Raw genomic sequence first — 24,294 nt, 5'->3', positions numbered from 1 at the left:
GGAGGCTGCGGGCCTACCGAGCCCGGCCAGGATTTGGGGGCCTGGGCAGGTTCCAGAGACTGGAAGTGGGCCGGTGGAGGCCAGGCTGCGGGGCAGCTGGAGGGGGACACCCACCCCCACTATTTATTGAAACCTTCCTCTAATAAAGACCAGGGTGCACAGAGGCTGGTGACTTTCATTTCGGTGGGGACGCATCGAATCACAAAATCAGCCACGGGGCGCGGAGGGACCTGGGGGAGGCCCCAAGGGGAAAACCTACTCTGCTCAGCTGCACCGCCGCAGGGGCCAGAACCAGACGGGAGGGGCTGGACCGCACTTGGTTACGGAGAGTTTCCAGCTTGGGAGGGAGACGTGCTGGAAGCCCCGGAGGCCACTGGGCTCCCGGGGTGGGGAGGGGGCCGGAGCCGGGCACAGAGAGGGTGGGCGGCATCCCGGGGCAGCCCAGCGCGCACCGACACGGGGCCCGGAGTTAAACTCCAGTTTTCCTGTGGGGGATACTGAGGCTGGAGAGCTTCGGCGAGGTGGCCAAGGTCCCCGTATGAGGGAGGATGGGGGTTTCCCTGCCCCCATCCAGCCCACCCCCCACTCCCACCCCCCCACTGCAATTTGCCTAATGACCCAAGATCGATCAGGGCCCGAGCCTCCCGCCTGCCCCGAGCCGGCTCAATTCTATTTTACTAATTACTAAAAGGCCGCTGGAGGGGGAAGCCGGTTCAGGGGTTCCAGGGGCCTCCTTCCTCGCTGAATGCCGGCAAATTTTTGTTCAACCTCCCAGTGGGAGCGCAGCCCCTCTGGGGAGCGAGATCCCTGTTCCCCGAGGGAGTCCCAGGCCAGGCGAGGGGGGGGGGCTGCTTGCGGGGTCTAGGCCCGGGGTGTCGCCCGGGGTGTCCTGAGGCCGCGGGGCTCCGCCTCCGGGCCCCTGCCACTGGCTGGCACCTTTTTTTTTTTTTTTTTCAAAATGGATGCTTTCTTCTTGAGAAGAGCCCTACACGCCTGTGATATAAATGAAGTGATAATGGAGCTGGGGGAAATACATAAAGAAGGAAGCAAAAGCCTGCATGATGTGGGCCCCCATGGGGCACCCTGAGTCCGCACTTGGGGGTACTTTCTTCCGCCTTGGTTTTCCCACCGCGGCTCCTCCACCCTGCCTGAGCTGCACTTCCTGGGCCTGGGATGTGATCATTTTATGGAGCCTGATTGATTTTTAGATCCCACGATTATTTTTAATTATCTGTGATTGTTGGAGGGTAGGAATGGGGGGCTCTGGCTGGGGCTCAGCACTATGGAACCCCCCTCCCAGACTCAGTCTGCATGGGGAGGGGGATACTCAGCGATCTGGACTCGCCGCTCTCCATCTCTGTCTTCCCACCTGGAAGATGGGTGTAAGAGTGGAAAATGTGGAATCACATACAATCCCCAGAACGGACAAGCCCGGGGGCCCGGACCTGGGGCAGTGTTAGCACTTGGACGGAACCCAGGGACCAAGGGGAAGGCCAGCCCGGGGACCACCAGGACCGAGGCGGCGAATGGTGGCTTGACCCCTTCTTGGGACTACGTGAGAAGAGAGTGCGTGGCTGGAAAACAGGAGGCAGCTACTAAAGCTGAGTCGTGAGCACTGACCCACTGACCGGTCTGCTTTAGCCCTATCCTCCCCAGGACTTGGACCAGGCCGTTCTCCTGTGTGATCCCTCCAAGCAGGGGTCCTGCTCATCCAGGCCCCCCAACTCCCTTGCGCTTAGAGACAGCACCCGTCCCCCAGCTGGCTCAAAGGTAGCGGGCAGGAGAGCAGCCCCCCATCACGGAGGGGAAGGCAGACACAGAAAGGGCCCTGGCACAGGGGCCAAGCTCAGCCCTGTTCCACATCCACAGGGGAGGGGAGTGGTGGTGAAGGGGGGTGGAGGGGGGCGAGGGGTTTGCATGGAGTGGGGGCTGGCTCCCTGCCAGGGTTTTCCCTCCCCCCACGCCCCCCCCCCCCAGCAGCAGCTTACAGCCCAGGTCGTCCCTGCTGAGATGGGCCTGCCTGGGGGTGGGTGGGGGCTCCAGCAGAGGCCTCACTGGCTTTCCCCCCAAAGGTTAAAGGGTGGGGTTGATTTGGGGATGCCCTCCCCACTCTGGCCTTGAGACAGAGGCAGTCTTTGGTGACAGGCCTGGTCATGGGGGCTTCCCCCTCTGTGATCCACCTCTTACCCCACTGGAGGGATCCCGGAAGGGGTCGTCCTTCTGAGGGCGGGAGCCTCCCTGTGTTTCCCAGTTCTCAGGTGTCCCTGGGCCTCAACTGTCTCCAGGTGGGGAAAGGAGCACCTTCACGCCCCCACCCAAAAGAGCAACCTTGGCCTTGGACACGGAGGCTTCCTAGGAAGGAGAGAAGACATCTTCTCTGCCCCCCTGTGCTGGAAAAGGACAGGGGCCTTTAAGGGTCACCCCCAAGCTGCTCCCACGCTGGAGATGGAGGAAACTAGGAGAGCTTGTCCATGGGAGGTGCCTTTGGCACCCTGGAGGTCCGGTGCTGCACTGTACAGCTAGGGAAACTGAGGCCCAGGAGCAGCTCCAGACACTGCGGGCAGAGAGCCCCTGAGGACCGGGTTTTCAGCAGCATCCCCTGGAGAGGCGGGAAGGGGCTGTGACTCCCTGTCCAGTGCCGGTTAGGGGAGGCCGAGCTTGCAGGGGACCCTGCCTCCCCGGTCTGTGTGCGCCCGTGGAAGTGGCCCCCACCCAGCCACATTGCTACGCACTCCCTGGAGGTGGACTTGGGGGGCGGCGGGCGGGACAGTAGCCTCCTGACCTGTGCCAAGAGCCGCACACAGAGCCCGCAGCCGCACCTGGGGGCACAGTGTGCCCTGGGAACCCCTCCCCAGGTGCGCGGTCGGCGGAGCCCGGAGCCCGAGCCTGGCCCGGCGGGCGCCCGGCGCTCGAGGGGGCCGGGGCGGGCGGGGAGCGAGGCGGAGGCGGCGGCGGGAGCGGTGGGCGGGGGTGCTGACGTCAGACCCGGGCCCGGGCGCCGGCGGCCGCTCCCCCGCCACATCCTGGTGGCCGCGCTCGCAGCCGGGCCGGGCGGTGCGCCGCGCAGCCGGGCAGCCTCGCGCAGCCACCGGGGAGCGGCGGGGGCCATGCGGCGGCCCTGAGCGCGCCGGCCGGCGCCGAGGAGCGCGCGGCGGGCGGCGGCCGAGCATGGAGCTGAGCCTGGAGAGCCTGGGGGGCCTGCACGGCGTGGCCCACGCGCAGGCGGGCGAGCTGCTGAGCCCGGGCCACGCGCGCTCGGCGGCGGCGCAGCACCGCGGCCTGGTGGCGCCCGGGCGCGCGGGCCTGGTGGCGGGCATGGCGAGCCTGCTGGACGGCGGGGGCGGCGGCGGGGGCGCCGGGGGCGCGGGCGGCGCGGGCGGCGCGGGCGGCGGCGCCGACTTCCGCGGGGAGCTGGCGGGCCCGCTGCACCCCGCCATGGGCATGGCCTGCGAGGCGCCCGGCCTGGGCGGCACCTACACGACGCTCACGCCCCTGCAGCACCTGCCGCCGCTCGCGGCCGTGGCCGACAAGTTCCACCAGCACGCGGCGGCGGCGGTGGCCGGGGCGCACGGCGGCCACCCGCACGCACACCCGCACCCCGCGGCCGCGCCGCCCCCGCCGCCCCCGCCGCAGCGCCTGGCGGCCAGCGTGAGCGGCAGCTTCACCCTCATGCGCGACGAGCGCGCGGCGCTGGCCTCCGTGGGCCACCTGTACGGGCCCTACGGCAAGGAGCTGCCCGCCATGGGGTCGCCGCTGTCGCCGCTGCCCAACGCGCTGCCGCCCGCGCTGCACGGCGCCCCGCAGCCCCCGCCGCCGCCGCCGCCGCCGCCCCTGGCCGCCTACGGCGCGCCGGGCCACCTGGCCGGGGACAAGCTGCTGCCGCCCGCCGCCTTCGAGCCGCACGCCGCGCTGCTGGGGCGCGCCGAGGACGCGCTGGCTCGCGGGCTGCCCGGAGGCGGCGGCGGCGGCGGCGGCGGCGCGGGCGGCGGGGGCACCGCGGGGCTGCTGGCGCCGCTGGGCGGGCTGGCGGCCGCGGGGGCGCACGGGTCCCACGCGGGCGGCGGCGGCCCGGGCGCGGGCGGCGGCGGCCCCGGGGCGGGCGCGGCGGCCGAGGAGATCAACACCAAGGAGGTGGCGCAGCGCATCACCGCGGAGCTGAAGCGCTACAGCATCCCGCAGGCCATCTTCGCGCAGCGCATCCTGTGCCGCTCGCAGGGCACGCTCTCCGACCTGCTGCGCAACCCCAAGCCCTGGAGCAAGCTCAAGTCGGGCCGGGAGACCTTCCGCAGGATGTGGAAGTGGCTGCAGGAGCCCGAGTTCCAGCGCATGTCGGCGCTGCGCCTCGCAGGTAGGAGCGCGGCGCACCGGCCGGGCTGGCTCGGCCTCCCGGGCACCGAGCAGGGGGGCCGCGGGGCACCCCAGCCCCTTCTCCCGCGGGCCCAGGACGCCCCGGCAGGAGGCCGGAGTGCGACCTGTCCCCTGCCCGTCCGTACTGTCGCCGCCGAAAGGGAGAAAGGGCTTGCGCCGCCTCGCCCCCCCGCAGCCCGCCGGCCCTCCCGGCTGGGGAGGGGTCCCCGGCTCCCTCCACACTGTGGGGAGGGTCCCCGAGGCCGCCTGCAGGGTCGCTCATTGTGTGTGTGGCGTGTGCAGGGGGCGGCTGGAGGCGCCGCCGCAGCCCCGGGGCCACTCCCCTCCTCCCGCAAGGCCCGGCTGCGCTTCCCGCTCGGGCGAGATCGGACCCCACCGGCCGCGGCGCCAGGCGGCCAGGCCGGGCCCGCGCTCAGCCCTCGGCCCAGAGCGCGCTTCTTTGTAGCTCGGCCTGGGCGATCGATAGCCCCCTCCCCCTCTCCGGCCGCTGGCAAAGGTCACCCGGAGCGCGGGGGAGGGGCGGCCCCGGGGACCCTCGCCCCAAGCCCGGAGGCCTTCACACCCCGGCCGCCCGCCCGCAGAGCGCGGGTGCCAGGGCTCGGGTGCGCGCCCCCCGCCCCCCCGCCCGGCTTTTCCCTTGTTTCCCTCGTCTCCACCTCTGTCGGGGCAAACCGGCGTCTATTTATTTTTCACCGGCTCTGGCTGTGCTCCCGCTCCTCGTTCCGTCTCCCACTCTCCGTCCCCTCTCGGTCCCTCTCTCTGGCTGACTCTCAGCCCCGGGCCCTTGGGGACCAAGCTCCCTCCCCCCTCCCAGCTGGCAGCAGCTGTGTCCACACCTGCCCCTGGCGAGGCGGCCTGGCCGGGCTCCCTTCTCCTGGGTGCCTGTGGGGTGCAGTTCAGCCCCTGCCACTGTCACCAGGATGGGCCTGCCCCGGAGGGGGTGTCTTTCCTTGGCGGCAGGGGGAGGGGGCTGCGGCCGCCCCTGCCTTGGGGACAATAGCCGGCTCGGGCTCTGGATCGATCGCTTCTCTGCACACAGGGGCAAGTGGCGCTGGAGTGGCTGCCTCTCAAACTAGGCGCCCCTGGAGCAGGGAGGGGGGAAGGATTTGTGTCACGAGTCCACCCGGCGAGGGAGGGGGCTTGGAGGGGGGCGTAGGTTGAGGGATGGAGAGGGGTCTGTGTTCGTTCCTCCCCTCCCCCGGCATACTGGGCAACCCCAGGGAGCCTGCACTCACACCTGGCCTCAGTTTCCCCTTCTGCGGAGTGAAGTCACAAGCTGAGCCTCCCATAGGCTTCTTAGATTCTTCACTTGAGGGAACAGGAAAATAAATTCTCCTTGCTCTGTGGCAGGTGACCCAGCGTGCGGGGAGGTCGCCGTGACACGTTAGAAATGGCGTTAGGAACCTAGGCGGGTTTTGTGGAAGGGAAAGCCTGCTCCCGGTCACCCGTGCAAGGACGCGGGTGTGCTCACGGAGCACGCTAGTCACACCAACACACAGCCACAGCCTGCTGTGCCACAGAGGTGACAGTGGTAGCCTAAACACCCGCATGCCCCGCAGGGCTCTAAGGTGTTAGACACTAAGTGACATCCTCCAGACCTGGCCGACGGGGCATTACATATATGGCCATAGCAGCCACCTTCTACCTCCCCCCCCAGCGCATGTATTTTGGGGGACATGGTGTCTGGCTTGGGTGCACCCCCAAAGAACGGAGGCCACTTTCCATTTTTCTCACAGACACGTATGGGGCCACACAATTCAGGGCTCCCCGGAGGGTGCGCCAGGGCCCCCCAAGCCACAGACACACAGATCGCGGGTCAGGCAACCCCGCAGAGGCCCATGTGCACTTGGGGCGTCCCTTCCGACTGCTGGTAGCACTGCAAGAGGGGAAACTGAGTCCTCATTGGCATCCTGGCCTGGCCTCCTGGGTTCTTGTGGCTGTGGCAGCAGGCTCACCTCCGCGCCCCAATTTCCCCTTCTGAAGAAGGAAAATCGAATCCGTGGTGGGGTCAGGAGCGCCTGAGGGGTGAGGGGGAGCGCAGGGGTCGCGCCTGGGGCGGGGTGCTCCGCCTGGGACTCTGCTCCTCCCGCCGCTGCCCACGCGGTGACCGCACCCACCCGCGGGCTCGCAACCGCGCGCTCCGGGCCACGTCCACTCCGCGGGGCTCGGCCTGAGAGTTAGAGGTGGCGGCGGCCCAGGGCGAGGGGTAATTAGGCGCCGGCGGCTCAGAGGCCTTTAGTTCCGGTCGCTGCGCAAATGAAAAGCGGTTAAGTGGCGGCAAATCGCCCCGGTTAGGGGGAGGCAGCGGGGCGTCCCCTCCCCGGCCCCGCGCCCGGCTCCTGGCCTGGAGGACTTCAGCCCGCGCCTCCCCCTGCACACTCCCGGGCCCCCCTCACCCCCTGCACACTTCTGCCCCCACACCCCCCTGCACACTCCCGGGGGCCCCCCCACCCCCCTGCACACTCCGCCCCCCACCCCCCTGCACACTCTGCCCCCACCACCACCCTGCACACTCCCGGACCCCCCCACCCCCCTGCACACTCCCGGGCACCCCAACCCCCCTGCACACTCCCGGACCCCCCCCACCCTCCTCCTGCACACTCCCACCTCCCATCCCGCAGGACTCGCAGCCCCACAGGCCCTGCCCGGTGCTCCGCTCTCCTGCCTCCGGCGGGGCCACCCGGTGACCGCAGGCACAGGGGCCACGAGACAGACAGGGCCCATGAGGGAGGAGGACCCACGTGGAGAGATGGACTCGTGGAGGCAGAGACGGGTGGGGAGAGACAGAGACAAAACAGAGAGAGAGAGAAGATAAAACTGGAGAGACGGAGAGACGGAGAAGCAGAAACAAAGAGGGGGACGGAAGAGAAACCGAAGCAGAAAGAGAAAGACAAAGAGAAAGGGAGAGAGACAGAGGCAGAGACGGGAAAGCTCCGAGAAGAGGGGGGCCGCGGAGGGCGGTCGCGCGGGGTCCCCCCAGCCCGGTGGGTCCCCACCGCCCCCCAGCTTCCCACCTCCCTCCTTCCCAGATCTGGGCCCGGGGCAAAGGGCTGGTGGCTTTGCTTCTGTGAGGCACCTGAGGAATCCGGCCAGGGGGCCCCAGGGTGCCCCCCCTGCTCTGTGCGCCTCAGTCTACCCATCTGTAAAATGTGTGTGCGGGGACGGGGGCGGGGGCGGGGGAGCCAGAAGGTTCTGGGTCCGAGATTCTGGGACGGGACCCGCGAGTCCGGAAGGCCCATCCTGCAGCCCCCTAACCGCTGCTGGGGGCCTCATCTGCCCACCCCACCCAGGGTCCTCTCGGAAGCCTCCCTGGCTCCAGCTCAAGCAGTGACTCTGGGGGGGCCTGGGGGAGGGGGGCTCTCGGCTCTGGGGCGGGGTGGTCGATGAATTCGAATTACCGTCTCTAATTCATCACCGCCGCGGGTCGATAGCTTTGGCCGGCTTCAAATATTGTTTAAATTGCAACTCTGGAGGAAAAGTATGTTTTGTAACTGATCAGAAAAAATATATATAAAATAAATACCGGATGGAGGCGATTGGCCTCCTTCTTGCCTCGCTGGTGAGTCAGGTGCCCACAGCCCTGAGGGGTGGTGGAGACCAGCAAGGGGAAACTGAGGCAGGGAGGGGACCATGTCTGGAACCAAGTTCCTGAGGGGGGGTGGCGGCGTGGGGCCAGGCTGCGGGTCTGGAGGGGAGGGTAACGGACAGGAAAAGGCAAAGGGGCTCCTCCACCAGGGTAAGGCTGCAGTGCCCCCCAGCCTCCCCCTGCACCCACCCAGCTTCCACTCTGCAGCTCTACCCAGACTGGGGGGCCGGGGTCTTGAACAGGAAGGGACCCAGCCCACAAAGTCCAACAGCGTCCCCCTGGGGGGGCTGGCTGTGCAGCCTCCGTGAGCACCCCCAGGACCCCTGCACCTCTGTAAAAACCTCCGCGTGAGCAGCATGGGGCCCACGCCTCTTACACATCCCGCCAGACCTCCCAGCGGGGGCCTTGAAAACCTGGGACCCCTGGGCTCCCTCACTGACAGGTGGGGTGAGGGTCCAAGGTTCAGTTTCCTCATCTGAGAAGTGGATGGAATAAGATGCCACCTCGTGGGCGCTTGTTGAGGTTTTTCTAATCAATGGCTCCCTGTGACGGCCCTGGGGGTGCCCCCACGGGCTCTGCACCCTGAGGTCACCTTGCTTAACTGCTCCCCATGTGCACAGGTTTCCTCATCTTCAGGGGGGCCCAGGGCACCCGGGATCTGGAGATGCAGAGAGTGGACAGGGAGACGGGTCTGCAGGGGACCCCTCAAGCCCCCACAGGGGTGCATGGAGTGATGGGGACCACTTCTGGGATTGTGTGAGCTCTGCAATATGCCCAGGGTAACCCTAGGTCCCCCCCACACACACATCAGGCCCTCCTCCAAACCACAGGACCCTGCCCCTATTCAGTGCTTCTGTGTCCCTGCCACGCAGACAGGGGGCAGAGGGGAGGGCAGGCTCTCAGATGGGGAGGGGGCTGCCTGGGGGGCCTGAGGCCCTCCCCCTCTCCTTGGCTCAGCCACCAGGGATGAGAGATGGAATCATCTGGAATGACCACTTAGGCTGGATGTGATTGTTGTGCCCACTCTGCAGACCAGCAGGCCGAGGCCCAGGCTCGAGAAAGGAAGGCAGTTGCCCAAGCTCCCCCCTTCCCCGGCACACCCTGTGAGACGGAGTCCGTTCCCCGCGGGAAACGGGGTGCCGGGGGCTGAGTCCAGAGGGGCTACCTCAGAGCTTGAGAGGCCCGGGCTCCCACCTCCTGCAAATGGGGGGACGCTCCAGGTGGGTGGTCCAGCGGGGACAAAGGCTGGCAGAGGCCTCAGTGCCCTGACGCCAAGGACAGTTGGGCATCTGTCAAGGTCACGGCAAGTTCTGGTCTGTAAGCGGCCTGACCGCAGGTGGGCGGTGGGGTGGCTGGCCCAGCCTGCGGCTTCTCCTCGGCCCCTCCACGGGTGACGGCACCCACGTGGGCCCCCACGGACCAGGTGCGGGGCCCAGGCCCCAGCTCCCTCGCATCCGCCCACAGCCACCCCTGGATCCCTGCGTCTGCTTCTCCCTGAAGCTGCCCCTTGGGTAAGTCTGGGCCCAGCCTCGGCTTTCCAGCCCTGCTGGAGCCCAATGCCCCCTCCCCGCCTGCAGGACGGGGTGGTCACCCCCACATCAACACCCCCCCACACCACACTTAAGCACATTGACAAGCCTGCAGGGCGCGGGGGTGAAGCTGGTTTCTTACTCCTTTACTCTGAAATCCCCTTCGCCTGAAATCCCGAACGGGCACTCTCCTCGCCAACTTCTCTCCCTTTCCTATGCTGCTTCCCCATCAGCCATCACCACTCTAGTCTGAGCGACCCACCCAGCTCCGGGCGGCCCACTCCCATCCCCGGTGCTGCTCCTTCAAAGCTGGAGGGGGCTCCTTGCGGTCACTTTGGGGCTCATCACACGCCTGCTCAGCGTCCTGCCACGCAGCCCCTCGCAGCCGCGGGATGTAGGGGAAGCTCCCTGCCCACGGCCCCCGGGCGCCCTAACTCCGCTGCTGGACCCTTGAGGACAAAGGACACGCGGGGAGGCGCGGGCAGCTGCGCGGCCTGGGCTGCTGGCCCTGCGGCTGCCCTGCCTGCGCCTTTGTATGGAGCAGCAAGCCCAGCTACCCGGGCAGCTCTGGCTGGTCTGAATCAAGTTTTTAATTAAATGCGGCCCCTGATCAATAAGGACGGCAGCGCTGTGGGGGAGGGGACAGGCGAGGCCGGGAGCCAGGGGCTGCCTGGAGCCCCCCCCCCACCTCGGGCGGCGCAGGGCACCTGCGGCCTCAGTTTCCCCTCTGCACAGCGGGTGTAGGTGTGGGTGCACTTGGGAAGCGAAAACGTCCTGCCCGTGGACTCTTGCCTTGTGCGCAGACGTGGGGAGGGGTCCCCTTAGACCCAACAAGTCACAGATTCCCAGCACATGGACACAGGGCCAAGGAGAGGCGCTGGCGACCAGCACAGACTGCGGAAGGGAGGTGCGGGCTGCAGATGGAGGTGCGCCGGAGGCTGGTGTAGACCTGCCCACGTTCACAGCGGGACAACCGGGCGCAGATTCAGGCTCAGGAACCCGACCCTCTCCGTGCTCGGATCCGGATCTGGCCTGTTTGAGGCGGCCTGCGGCACTGGACCGCGGGAAGGGTCCCCGTCTCTCCTGGGACCCGTGTGGCCACCGGGAGCCGTCCATGCGCGCCAGCTGGGCTCGCTGGAGCACCTGTCTCTCCCGCATCTATGCAGTCGCTGGACACACTCCCCAGTGCGTGGGGGTTGAGAGGGGGTCGCGTCCACCTACAGTGACGGGGAGGGTGAAAACGGGGCAGCAGGGGCCCCAGCTCCATGTTGGGGGAGGTGTCAGCGCCTCAATGTCCCCTGCGAGGCGACCGCCACCGGGAGGTGTGCCGCCTTCTGCACGACTGTCCTCTGCTGGGTGGGGGGGTCCCCTAAAGCGGAGAGGAGTCTGGAGCGCCCTCGCCTTCCGCAGCCTGGCGGGGTGCGCGCAGCCCCACAGAGGCCCAGAGCCCTGCAGGACACACAGGCCAGGGCAGCAGGGAGCGCAGGGCGCGGGACTGGGCCAGGTGGCGGCCTGCGATGCTGGTGACGCCAGTGACCGTGGACAGTGGCTTCCCCCTGTGCACTTCCCAAATGGAGACTGGAGTCCCCAGGCCCAGCAGTGGGGCCTCCACAAAGCCCGCCCCGCCCCCCGTATTATTTCCAACCCTGGACACATTCGCCTGGCTCCAAATTTATAGAGCAGGACGGCTCCTCCGTCACCCGCCTTCCTGCGAGCAGTGTCCGCTTCTCCCGGAGGCTGCCCTTACTCCCGCCGCTCCCAGGGCGCCTTCCTCCGGTTTTCCTTTTCCTCTTTTTGGACAGAAAGCCCGGTTCTGTTTGGCTTCCGCCTCCTCGACACCCAGAATTTTCCACAGCAGGAGAGAGAGAGCCTCCAGGGTCTGCTGGCTACTCTTCTCGTGGGCCATCCCCCTGTCCCCCGGCCCCCCCGGCCACCCCCTTCCCGGAGGACAGTCAGGCCGGTCCAGACGGTTCTCCCCACCCCACCCGCGCAGGTGAACGCAAGGGCGCAGGGAACCCGGTTCTGGGAGTTGATCTGTTGACTAGTGTCCTAATCACTGACGAGCCGGGTCACGCCCCCCTTTCTGGGTTGGCCTCTCTGTTCTTTTCTTTCTTATCACTGCTTCCTTTCCCGTCATCTTTTTCAAATCTATTTTCAACCGCTGCCTCGGTGACTTCTTAATAGGTTTTTAAAAATCCAAGCCGTGCGCAGGCTGGGTCCGGGTGTGTCCGCGCACCAGCGGGTCTGCCCCTGTGCGAGGGTGTCTGAATGGGGGGGACTCTCCGTGGCCGACAGTCTAAGTGTGAGCTGCCCCTAGACACCCCAGGCCCCCACCCCGTGCACTGCACCCCAGGCGGCCCGTGGTGGGAGGGGCGCCCCAAAGTCCTTCATTTGCCTGATTAGTCTTTGAAAGGCTCAGAACTCCCCTGCAAAGGTGGCCGTTAAAGCCCCGTCTGGCGGAGCAGTGGGGAGGCCTCCCCAAGGCTGGGCGCTGGCCCAGGTGCGCTCAGGAGGCCTGGGAGGGGGAGGGAGGGAGGGGCAGAGTGGGCGCCGGGGAAGGCAGATGAGGTCGGGCTGCCGAGGTCTCTGAGGGTCCTGGCCTAGGGCAGGGCCCGCCCGTGCACCTGTCTCCTTGGAGATGACTCCGCCCCCAGCAGGAGCCCCTTTCTGGCTCCCTCCGGGGTACAGTGTAGATAAACAGGGTCAGTGTCCCTACTCCAGGCCTCTCCTGGTGACTCACTGTGTGACCTTGGGCAAGTCACCCACCGTCTCTGGGCTGGGGAGGCCTTGGCGGATGCCCAGGGCAGCTCAGCCCGGTGGGGACAAGCCGTCGGGGTGGGGGCATCTGTGCTCCCCACATCTGGGGCCGGGGCAGCTGGCGGCTGGGGCGGGACGCGTCGCCAAGGAAACCGGTCATCATCCCAGCCGGAGACCAGGCTCCGTATTGAATTGTCTGCTCTGCGAAGCCTAAGCTGAGCACAGGAGGTGGCCAGAGGGGAGGGGACAGCCCTCGGGCTCCTGCTCCACACCCCTGCACACCCGAGCCTGTGCCCAGGTGGACTGTGGTGGGGGGAGGGACAGGCGCTCGGTGCAGGCGGGGACACAGGAGGGCCCGCTGCACACGGTGTCCCAGCTGAATTCTGGTGCCCTGGTCTGGCTGCTGTCCTTCCCTGGCAAGCCCAGCCCTCCCGGTGGCCCTCTGGCTCGTCCCTGTCGTCGTGGGGCTTCACGAGACGCCCTCCCCCCAACCGGAGACCTGGGCTGGGTCCCCAGGCCCGCAGCGCTGCATCCCCAGCTCCGCCCCACCTGGAGGCCTCCTAGAACCCCGGGCTCAAACCTTCCCCCTTCCCGGAGCCCCGGTGCCACCCCACCCTCACCGTTCCGAGGGGGAGCCTGCACCCTGTTTGGGAACCAAGTCAGCCCTGGCTTTCCACGTCTCCGTGTCCGTGGGATTACTAGCGTGACCCCTCTTACCCATGAGACCGTGGCTGCGGGAGGGGAGGGGGCGTCCTGCCCCAGCTGTCCCCAGCAGCACCTGGCACACAGTAGGCGCTTGATAAATGTTTGAAGCAGGCAAGGAGGGAAGGAATGGGCCGGTCCAGCTCGGGGGCACATTGAGAGCGTGCCTGAGCCTCACAACGGCCACCGCAGGGTGGGACTGACCCGCAAGGACGCAGGCAGGATCACGGGGTCGCTGCCTTCATTGTCCTGGTGAACCAGGAGACCGACGTCCGCAGAGCGTGTGTGCAAGGCCCGGTGTCCCCACCGACCGGGCTGGTGAAGGGGGTGGGCGGGGCCGGGCAGGTGGACGGAGCGTCCTGAGGGCCTAGGTGCTCCCTGGGCTGCCCGCACTTCCCCTGGGGCACCATCCGCCTTGGCTGTCACCCACTGTGTCACCTCACCACACCGTGTCCCCTGCACCCCCGTGGCCGGCTGCAGGCAAGCGTCAGGCTGCTGTCCGCTGGCCCCGGGGCCTCCCCCACTGCCCAGCGACCCAGCCACGCCCTGGGGCCTCTCCCCACCCAGCACCCTCCAGATCCCACACCCCTGCCTGTCACTTGCAGACTTGCTGGGTCACAGGAGGTCCCCGGGCTCACGGCCCTGTGGTTTGTTTACCTGTGGACACCGGCCCAATGGTAGTGAAGTGCACTGCAGACACCTCATTGCCACGTAGCCCCTCACCCAGCTGGGCACTCGTGGCGGCTCCACGTGGACACCCCAACACGATGGGGCGACAGACAGATGCCCGAATGGTCAGCCCAGGGATGGCCCAGGACGGGCACAGCAGCGGCACTCCCCTGCCCCCAGGCACCGACCCCCCCACCGAGCACCTCTGGGGGAGGGGATGGGAGGAGGGGGAGGAGAGGAGCAGTGAGAGGAGGAGGGAGAGGGAGGAAGGGAAGGAGGAGTGGATGGGAAGAGGGAGAGGAGGGGAGGAGGGAGAGAAGGAATAGCGCATCTGCGAGAAGATGGGGGTGACCAACCAGCGACCCTGCTCCCTGCCCTGCAGACCACATTGCCCATTGTCCCCCACCTGCCAGGCCGGGGCAGGGGAGGGGAGACCCCACCTCAGCCGCCTCAGCTGCTCCCTCCCTGACTGCGGATGGGTGCCCGCTGCGGAGGGTGCCCAGGGGTCGCCCCCGGGGGGTCCCACAGGGGGCCACGAGGGGTAGAGGGGGTATAAGTCGTCTCCCATCGGGGAGGGAACTCAAGCTCAGGACTGGGGAGGGGGGGGAGCAAGCCGGGCTCTTCTGGGATCCAGAGAAGGGTTTCCTGGGGGAAGGTCACCGCTGCCCTGGGCCTCGGCCAGGCTGCCAAATCCCTACTCCCTACCTCAGTTTCTCCATCTGGGCCCTGTCCCGGAAGATTTGGGAGACACAGAAGTCTGAGGTTGAGCCTGAGGTGGAGGGGACTTTATGGCCATTCTCTTCCCAAGACCCCCTAGATGGGGCCCCAGAACCTCGTCTCAGCCCCCACCATCCAGGGTCCAGGACGTTTCTAGCTAAATCCCTTCCCCTCCCTGGGGGAGGCAGGGACCAGGATTAAGAGCGTTCAGTTGAGGAAACTGAGGCACAGAGGGCGGATGCAGCGCGGTACTGCAGGGGGGCAGGGCCTGACGGCCCTCCTAGCCTTGGGGGGACCCGGGGGACCAGATGGTCTGCAAGCCCCAGCACTTTCCAGGAAGGCAAAACAGAGAGGCTATGGGGGAACGGTCCAGGGGGTCTGAGGTGGCACTTAAGGGTCCCCCCATTCACCCTGACTCCCACCTGGATGAGGACCAGGGAGCCCACCCCTCCTCCCTGGAGCCCCACCCTGGGCTGGGACAGGCCCTCTTTGGCTCGGGGGCTGGGTACCCGTGAGCAGCTCAGACTTGGGAGTAGGCCTGTGGTCTCTCCTGGGCCACCTGTAGTCTCTTCCCAGGGCCTTGGGGGACCCCCCAGGACCCAGCCGCAGCCCAGCATCATCCCTGGACTCCAAAAAGACAGAGGGAGGTGGGATGGGGGGGACACCAGTCGCTCTAAGATCAGAGCATCTCCGAATTGGTGTTCTTATTATCAGTTTCTGAGTCCCTGGAGGCATGGAGAGGGGCCCCAAACCCACATTTGAGGGGGGCCCTAGATAGAGTGGAGGCATCACTGTAATGCTATGAAGAAAATAAAGGAAAGGAAAAGGGGGCCGTGGAGATGAGAGCAGAGGCGGCGGGGTGGGGGTGGTGGGTGGTGACGGTGCGCTGAGCGTGCTGAGGGACGTGTGACGTGTGTGACTTAGGCAGAGGGTCCTGGTTTTGCAAATGAGGAGTGTGTGTGACACGTGTGTGACACGTGTGACGTGTGTGACTTAGGCGGAGGGTCCTGGTTTTGCAAATGAGGAGCCTGAGGCCCTGTTGGGGGACCGGCTGGCCCAGGGTCCCTGAGCAAGTCTGGTGGCCAGCTGGTTCCTCCCCCAGCTGCCATGGCAACCGTGGTTGGTGGTGAGGGTCTGTGCCTGGGGCCACTCCCTGTCCCCTAAGCACAGGCCCCGGGGTAGAGTCCTCCTGTGATGGGCTCTGCCTTGAGGAGAAGGGCGTGGAGGAGGTGCTGGTGCAGGTGGGGTAACAGGAGGTGGGATGGAGGGAGAGCCCTAAAGACAAAGGTGGTGTGGGAGACTGCAGGGGAGGCCATGAGGGTGGGGCAAGTAGAGGAGGTCAGAGGTCAGAGGTGCCATAGGTGTGGTGATGGAAGCCCAGGTGACGGAGGTGATGGTGTTGGAAGATGTGGTGGTGCTGGTGATGGTGGAGGCGGAGGTGACAGAGGTGCAGGTGGAGGTGGCACTGATGGTGGAGGAGGCGATGATGATAGGATTGGCGCAGGTGGTGGAGGAGGCCATGGAAGCAGAAGTGATAGTAGAGGGTAGAGCAAGCAATGCAGGTGGAGGTGATGCAGGAGGAGGCGATGGGGGAGGTGACGGGGAGATGATGGGGAGGCGATGGGGAGGCAATGGGAGAAGCAATGTTGGTGAAAGGGATGCAGGTGGAGACAATGGTGGAGGAGGGGATGATGGTAGGGGAGGCTGCGGCGGAGGTGATGCAGGAGGAGGTGATGGAGGTGGAAGGGATGCAGGTGGAGGTGGTGATGGTGGCGGAGGTGGTGATGGCAGAAGGGCTGCAGGTGGTGGAGGAGGTGATGGGGAAGGTGACGGTGGCGGAGGTGATGGAGGTGGAAGCCACAGTGGCGGTGCCCGGTGGAGCCCATCGCGGAAGAGGTGGCCATAGCGGTGGCATCGCAGTAGGAAGCCGGTGGTTGGCGCTGTGGGTAAGTCCGGGTCCCCCAGGCGCCCTCCCCGCCCCACCGTGGGCAGCGCGTCCGCCAAGGGGCTCCCACCACAGCCTGCCCTCCGCTTGGGGTGACCTGGCCGGCCGGTGGGGGCATCTGAGTGCCGGGCGGGTGCTGCCCAGGGGAGGGTGGTGATGGCGACAGTGCCCCCCGCCTCCGGGCTGGCCTCGGGCTGGGCTCCGGGCCTGTGGGGGATGGACGCAGGACAAAAGCGGCTCCCGGTAAACAGCTCTGACTGGAGCCCAGATCGATCGGGCTGTGAGGAGCTGTAATTAGATTGAACACTGGGAAGGGGGAGAGGGGAGCCTCTTTTTGCTGCGATCGACAAAACACGAAGTTTTTTTCATGACTCTGCTTGGCCCAGCCCCTCCCCCTGCCCTGGCCTCTGGGGCCCCCATTAGGACTTGACTGGAGAAGGGGAGAGCGCTGGGTGGGGAAGAGGGGAACCCCGAACCCGTGTCTTACCTCCCTCCCCTTCTGGGCTCCGGTCCTGCCCCTGCTGGGACCTGCTCGCAACCTTGAGCATGTGGCTCCCCTTCTCTGAGTAAATCAGAAGGATCCCTGCCTCCTGGAATTATCATAAGAGTAAAAGATAAGAGACGTGCAGGGTTCTTGACGTGTAAAGCTCTTTTTAAAAAAGATGGTATTTATTTATTCATGAGAGACACACACGGAGAGAGGCAGACACACAGGCAGAGGGAGAAGGAGGCTCCTCACGGAACCGATGTGGGACTCGATCCCGGGACCCCTGGATCACGCCCTGAGCCAAAGGCAGATGCTCAACCGATGAGCCCCCCAGGTGCCCCCTGGGGTTTCTTTTTGCAGACAAAATAGGAGCATATGTTCCTGCTCCCCAAGGGCTGCCTGGTGCACTCTTCACCTGCCACGGTGCCCTTCCCCGTCCTTGCCCTTGCACATCCGAACCACACCCCTTCCCTCTGCCAGCTTCGCACTACACGTACAGTCTTTTGCCTGAATCGATACCCAGCGTTACATCGTTATGCTTTCGGTGAATATTGTCCACAGCTGAGCCACACAGAGTACTAGGATTGCATTTTTCAATTCTTATCTGACTGTTTGTTTTTCCAGGAGTTAGTAGTTGCCGATCACAAGTTCTTCCCACAGTCCCCACACAAAATGCAAACCAACTCAGGATTTTTCCATACATATTAGGTCATGTCCCCTTTCCACTTGCCTTGGTGCTGGATGGGGCTGCACTCCATGACCTGGGTGCCTCTGTTCCACAGTCTTCTAGGCTCTGTCCTCCTTGTCATCCAGAGGACCCTTCCCTTTTCCTGAAGGTTGAGTCTCACTTCCTGGATTCCACTTTTTTTTGGATTCCACTTTTTTAAAATAAAGATTTTATTTATTTATTTTATTTTTTAAAGAATTTTTTTTAATTTTTATTTATTTATGATAGTCACACACAGAGAGAGAGAGAGGCAGAGACACAGGCAGAGGGAGAAGCAGGCTGCATGCACCGGGAGCCCGACGTGGGATTCGATCCCGAGTCTCCAGGATCGCGCCCTGGGCCAAAGGCAGGCGCCAAACCGCTGCGCCACCCAGGGATCCCAAGATTTTATTTATTTATTCATGAGAGACACACAGAGAGAGGCAGAGGTATAGGCAGAGGGAGAAGCAGGCTCCATGCCAGGACCCCAGGATCACACCCTGAGCTGAAGGCAGATGCTCAACCACTGAGCCACCCAGGTGCCCCTGCACATTTTTGTTTTTTAATTTCCCTCCTCATTTTGGTGAAACACATCCTCCAGGAGCTTCCTGAGAAAGGGTGCACAGAAGTTGATTTTTGGAGGCCTTGATTTGGCTGAGTAGGTCTTCACTCCACCCTTCTGCTTGATGTTTGGCTGCGTATCCGATTCTAGAATTTCTGTCAGAATTTTGAAGGCATTGCTTCACCATCTCCTAGTTTTTGAGAAGCCCAAAGCCACTTGACTCTCATCCCTCCCAGAACATCCGGCTTTCCTCTCCCAGGAGCTTTTACCACCTTCTCCTCACTCTGGGTCTCAGAGAAGTCACAAGGATGAGCCTCAGGGCATATCTTTATTCACCCATTGAGTTGAGCACTTCCTGGGCTCACTTATTTATCTATTTATTTATTTTTAAGTGTTTTACTGTGCACTTGTTTGAGCAAGAGAGAGAGAGGGAGAGTGCATGAGTGGGGGGAGGGGCAGAGGCAGAGGGAGAAGCAGACCCCCCTCTGAGTAGGGAGCCTAGGGGACTCCATCCCAAGACCCGGGGACCAGGACCCCAGCCAAAGGTAGATGCTTAACCAACCAAGCCACCCAGGTGTTCGTGGGCTCTCTTACGCAGGGACTCCTGTGTCCTCCAAACATGGATCTTTTTCATTATTTACTTGGCAGTCTTTTCTTTTCTTTTCTTTCTTTCTTTTTTTTTTTTTTACTTGGCAGTCTTTTTGTCCAGTTTTCGGTTGCCTCTGAATCAGAAGGCCGGCCTGCTCCATCCACCCTGTATTATGCCCTTTCTCCCATTTCCCATCTCTGTGTGTACTATTTCCGGCGGGGGGGGGGGGTGGGGGTGGGGATGGGGGCGGCTTCCTGGCTCTGGCTTCCAGTCCTGATGTTGATTCCTTCCAGCTCTTACAGGTTTCTTCCTAAGAGCACAGCCTTCCCTCTTCGTTGCCCTTTGTGTTGGATAGCAGCCTGTTCTTGTTTCGTGGATACAGTACTTTTACCCTCCAAGAGCTTTGCCTCTTCTGACAGTGTCCTCCCCCTCTCCTCCTACCATTTTTTTCTCATTTGTCTACTCTGTTTCTCCTCCCTCTTCCCTCCCATTTCTCTCTCCCTCCCTCCTCTTCCTCCCCTCCTGCTTCCTGTCCCCTCTCCTCTTCCCCTCCTCTCTCCCCTCTTTCTCCTCCTCCTTCCCCCACTTAGAGGCTTTTCTAAACTACCCAGTAATCTCCAAACACAACCTTTATTCAACCATAAAACCTGAAAGAGCTGTTGGAAGTGCAGTGTTTCAGGTCAGAGGGAGGCGGAGTGAAGGGGGTGTCGGATCTCAGGGGAGAACCCGTTGTCTCTGAGAAATGAGCCACCGCTACAGGGACGATTTATCTACTTTTGCAGACGTGTGTGGACATTGATCTGGCCCGCCATCTGGTTCTGACTCTTCCAGAACCAAAATACGCCACTGTGGTGTGTGGTCCCTGTGGGTCACGGGGGGCTGGTGGGGGCATCTCCTAGGGTGGCCTGCACCACCAGCACATGTGGGGGTGACAGCGGCCGGTGAGAGTCGTGGGGAGGCAGGCTCTGTGCCTTGTGCAGCCCCTGGTCGTGCAGGGCAGGGAACTTGAGCCTCTGACAGTTTGGTGCCTGAGCCTCCCCACCACCCCTGCCCTGGAGCGAGGTGGTCGCCCCAGCGCTGGCTGGCCCTGCTGCATTGAGGGGAGGGCTCCACTGTGGAGCTGGGGCCCAGAGGAGACTGGGGTCCTGCTCAGGGCCCTGAGGGGGTGCCACCTCCTATAGGCAAACATCCATCAGCCGGCAGCCTTCTCTGTGCCGCAGAGGGGGAGCTGGGTCCTACGTGACCCCCACCCCTCCTTAGATCCCCCAGCTCCAGGGGATCCCTTGGGCACTTGAGGGAGGCCAAGCCCAGGGGTGGGGGCAGGGGTGGGGGCTCAGCTGTGCCAGGCAGGGCTGTGGCACTGTGGGCCTGATGACCCGCCCCTGCGCGCATCAGGCCCGGGAGCACAGCCGGGGAAGGAGGCACAGACTGGTCCCCGGGTCACCGGGCGGGCTCGCCCCCAGGACCCGGTAAGGCGCGCTTCTCCTCCGGGTCTACACCGAGCCTCCCCTCAGGGAGGAAGCAGGGGAAGCGGGGCCTGAGCGCCGGCGGCGGTGGGGTCGCGCTGACGCTGTCCCGTCTCTGTGTCCCCCACGCCCCCCCCCCCCCCCCCCCCCCCCGCAGCCTGCAAGCGCAAGGAGCAGGAGCAGCAGAAGGAGCGCGCGCTGCAGCCCAAGAAGCAGCGCCTGGTGTTCACCGACCTGCAGCGGCGCACGCTCATCGCCATCTTCAAGGAGAACAAGCGGCCGTCCAAGGAGATGCAGGTCACCATCTCGCAGCAGCTCGGCCTGGAGCTCAACACCGTCAGCAACTTCTTCATGAACGCGCGGCGCCGCTGCATGAACCGCTGGGCCGAGGAGCCGGGCGCCGCGCCCCCGGGCCCCGCCGGCAGCGCCGCCTTCTCCAAGGCCTGAGCCCCGCCGCGCCGCCCAGTGCACAAGAAGGGCCCCCTCCCCTCCAGGCCAAAGGGAGCCCTGCGCCCCCCGGAGGGGAGGGGCGGCAGGAGGGGCTCCCCAGCCCCCTCCTTCAGGACGCAGAGGGCCTGCGAAAGCCAGGGCTCCCCCGTGTCCCCGAAAGCGGGTCAAGAAGCACATACTAGAAATATAAACCGGGTATTTAACAGAAGGAATTTTGAGAATCACCCCCCTCCTCGGCCGGGCCCCCCTCCCCAGCCGGAGGAGCCCTCCTCCCCAGCGGCCCTCCCCTGCCAGAGTCGCCAAACCCCGGGGGCTGGGTCCCTCCAGCGCCCCGCCCCCCGCCCCCAGACCAGCCCCTCCGCCGGCAGCACCGCCCACAGCCGAGACCCCACCCCACCCCACCCCACCCCACCCCCCGCCCCGGCGGCCAGGGTTCCTCGTGCCAAGAATCGCCTGCCTTAACGTCTGGGGAGGGGCCCCCGCCCCCCGGAGCGGACGGCCAGCGCACACATGCGGGTACAGTCCAGACGCCTCCCCCGCGCCCCCGGACCCGTCAGGTCACTTTACCTTCAGGCACCTTGATGACACAGGGAGACACGGATCGGGAAACAGAAACAGAAAACCCGCCCGCCCGCCCGCCCGCGCCGCCCCAGCCAGGCTCCACGGGGGACGAGGCGCACGGACGGAGCGCGGGGGCCCACCCGGAATCCGCGCGCGCGCCCCGCGTGGAACCTTCCAGAAGCCCGGCGCTGCGGGGGGGGGGGTGCCGCGCTGGGCCCGAAGGTGGGGCAGGGGCGAGCCGCGCTGAGACTCTCTCCCAGGGGACAGGACGGAAGACGCTGGAGACGGTGGAATCCGCTTGCCCTTTTTTTTTTTTTTTTTTTTTTTCTGCCAAAAAAATTGAGGAGGGCGAAGCAAAGGTGAGAAGGGACGCCGGGCGGCACCCCGAGCCGGCGCCTCCCCTCCGGGTGACCCCCAGGCTGGCCGGCAGCCGGCGCCGAGAGCCCCGCCCCCACCGTTCAACATCTGGAGGCGAGAAGGAACCGAGCCCCCGAGCCCCCGCGCGCCCGCTGCCTCCCAGGGAGGTAGTCAGCCCCTCCCCCCTCGAGAATGCAAAAGACTTTTCTAGAGAAATGCCCTCCCCCTCCCCCTCCCCCAGGTAAAGGCTACCTCACTCTAACGTTCTTGTCTGTGATTGGATAAATCACGCCCGATACCAAAGATTCCCCCCAAGGACCTGTGCTGGATGCTGGAATTCCCGCGCCTGGGACCGGGGGCGCCCCGCAGGTGCGCCCCGCTCCCCCGCCTCGACGGGGGGAGAGAGACAGAGAAAGAGAGAGAGAGAGGACGGAGAGAAGGAGGGGAGGGGAGAGAGAGGGAGAGAGGATACTGAGGTCGATGAGTGCCTTTTTCTGGAACCAAAGATGTGTGTGACATGTTCTCTTGTCCTTATCGACTCGCTATTCTCCCAGCTTTTTAAGCAACCGATCTGAGTGATGCTTCTAGAACCTCTGGGTGTTGGGGAAGAATCCTGAGCGTCCCTGTCCCCCGCTCAGCAACCAACTCCTCCCGCACACGCACACGAACACACACACACGCACACGCGCCGCTGCCCTGAGCGGGCGCCAGGACCCCTCCTTGCACCTCCGCTGTCCCCGGGGCTCCGGGGCGGCGCACCTGCTGGCGGGGGACAGGGCTGGGGAAGGCGCCTGCTCCCCCAGCATTTAAGATCCGCGGCTCACACGCCACAGGTGTCTGTTGTGGCCTCTGTTGGAAAGTTAGGAATTGGGGGGGCCCTGCTGCTGGTGGAACTGTCGAGCTCTGGTGACCTGTGGTCAGGGCGGTCACGCCCCACCGGGCCCGGGCACAGAGGCATCCCTGGACTCCCGGGCCCCCATCAACCCCCCAAACACTCACACACGCGTGCACACACACAGACACACACACACACACACACACACGCCTTCCCCCACCCGCTCCCGAGCCCCCTTGGGCCCCACCCCGCTGTCCCCAACACCCAGCTGGTTGTCACAATACCAAAGACCATTCTCCACGCAGGGAATGACACCTCCAGCACAGCTCCTTAGAGCCTTTGACAATTTTCTCTGAAATACCTCAAAATATTTAATGTATAGTTTATGTGATAAAAAAAAAAAATCCTTAGCTAGTTTTTGGAATACGTGACTTGAAGCTTTATACCGTTAAATTATAATTTTGCAGACGATGGTATGTCATTTCTTTGAAGAGTTCCGTGGGAGACACATTGAATGTCAGGGCAGCGAGCCGGGTGGTGAGAGGCCGCGGGCGAGGCGGCGACAGCAGAGGCCGCGGGCGCGGGGACCGGCGTTTACAGATTTCTTACTCAAAACGAGTCCTTTTAGGAAAGGCAGGAAGAGAGAGAGAGTGTACCTTTCTGTTCTCCGGCGTGTTCTGTTTCTCGTTTTTTGGAGTCGTGTCTGATAAGAGTATTTATTATTCTATGTGTTCTGTGTTCAAATGTAATTTAAGAAAAAAAAAGTAAGAAAAATCCCAAAAAAAGACAATGGAATTTGATTTGCTGCATGACTAATGTACTCTTTCTTGACGCTGATGTGCTGGGGGGCGGGGGGCGGGGCGGGGCCCCGGGGTCCGTGTCGCATGGTTGTGTTTCACGCTCCAGTTGGGTCGTGCTCCTTTGCGCTGCTCTGTGTTCGTGTCCCCCTGTCTGAGGGTCTGTGTCCAGCGGCGGGAGGGGGGCGAGGCCTTGGGTGGGGGGACGGGGACCGGGGACGGGGAGGCGGGGGAGTCGCAGGGCCTCGGCCCCGAGCCCCGTCTCCACCTCCCGGTACCCACGTGCCACCTGCCTGTGCCAACCAGGCGGGAGATCCTGGGTCTCCTGTTCCTGGTTCTTGGGGGGCCAGTGGGTGTGGCCGTCACCCCGGACCCCCTACCCCAACCGAGCTGGTTTCACGTGAGCATGAATTCCCAAGTGTCTTGTTCAGAGGAGAGAGACAATCAGCCAATTCGAGTCTTGTCGCCCAGGGTGGTGGGGGCCGGGGTGCACCCCGACTTCCCAAGATGCCCAGGACCCTCCTGAGACAGCCCCCCCACCCCCACCCCCGCCCTGGGGAAGGCACCCAGGCTCCAGGCCCTGGGCTGGACGTGAGTTCACCTTTCTGTCTGGCCTGGGATGGGGGGAGGCTCAGCCCTGGAGCCCCCCTCCGGGCTCCTCCCAGAAAGATTCCCAAGAGGGGGCTCTGGGACAGTGGCCCCGCCTCTGCTGAGATCCCACGGGGAGGCCCCCTTGAGCCAGGCCCCAGGAAGGGGGCTGGGGGAGGCGGGACCTCACTCTGAAGGTCATGGAGGACCCCCTGGAGGCCGGGGTGGGGGGCAGGCTGCAGGGCCCCTCCCGTCCAGCCCAGCACCACCTGGGATTTGGGCCATTCCACTCTGGAACCAGAGCAGTGTGAGCCCCCCAGCACCCCCTCCTGGGCTTCCCCGCTGGGGGCCCGGCACCCCAAGGGCTGGTCTTTGGGGGGTTCTCTCCAGCAGGCAGGAGGGAGGGAGCGCCAGGAGCCCATGTGGCCCTGAGTGTTTAATCAACACTGGACACTAGGGCTGCTCCCAGGGGGCACCGAGTCCCCCCCCAGGGCTGGAGGGATCAGAAGCCCTCCCCCTCCCTCCCTCCCTCCCTCAGGTGACAGGCTGAAAAGTTAAAATCATCGTCATTGTTAACCATTGCTGTGCTGGATTTGTTGTTTTGTTTTTCTCCAATAAATTAT

At 64.6% G+C, this 24,294-nt stretch overlaps 1 protein-coding gene across 1 annotated transcript; it reads left to right on the top strand.

The window, feature by feature from the left end:
• Nucleotides 1–3,118: 3,118 nt before the first annotated feature.
• ONECUT3 (one cut homeobox 3) lies at nucleotides 3,119–21,284 on the top strand. The gene is made up of 2 exons (XM_072721936.1): nucleotides 3,119–4,348; nucleotides 20,241–21,284. The coding sequence occupies exons 1-2, from the start codon at nucleotides 3,169–3,171 to the stop codon at nucleotides 20,528–20,530; spliced, it is 1,470 nt and encodes a 489-aa protein (XP_072578037.1). The 5' UTR covers nucleotides 3,119–3,168; the 3' UTR covers nucleotides 20,531–21,284.
• Nucleotides 21,285–24,294: the final 3,010 nt, after the last annotated feature.

Source organism: Vulpes vulpes, chromosome 9 (genome assembly GCF_048418805.1).
Source record: "Vulpes vulpes isolate BD-2025 chromosome 9, VulVul3, whole genome shotgun sequence".
NCBI classification, from domain to species: domain Eukaryota; kingdom Metazoa; phylum Chordata; class Mammalia; order Carnivora; family Canidae; genus Vulpes; species Vulpes vulpes.
The sequence above is the reverse complement of the archived record's forward strand: the minus strand, read 5'-3'. Positions and strand labels throughout refer to the sequence as shown.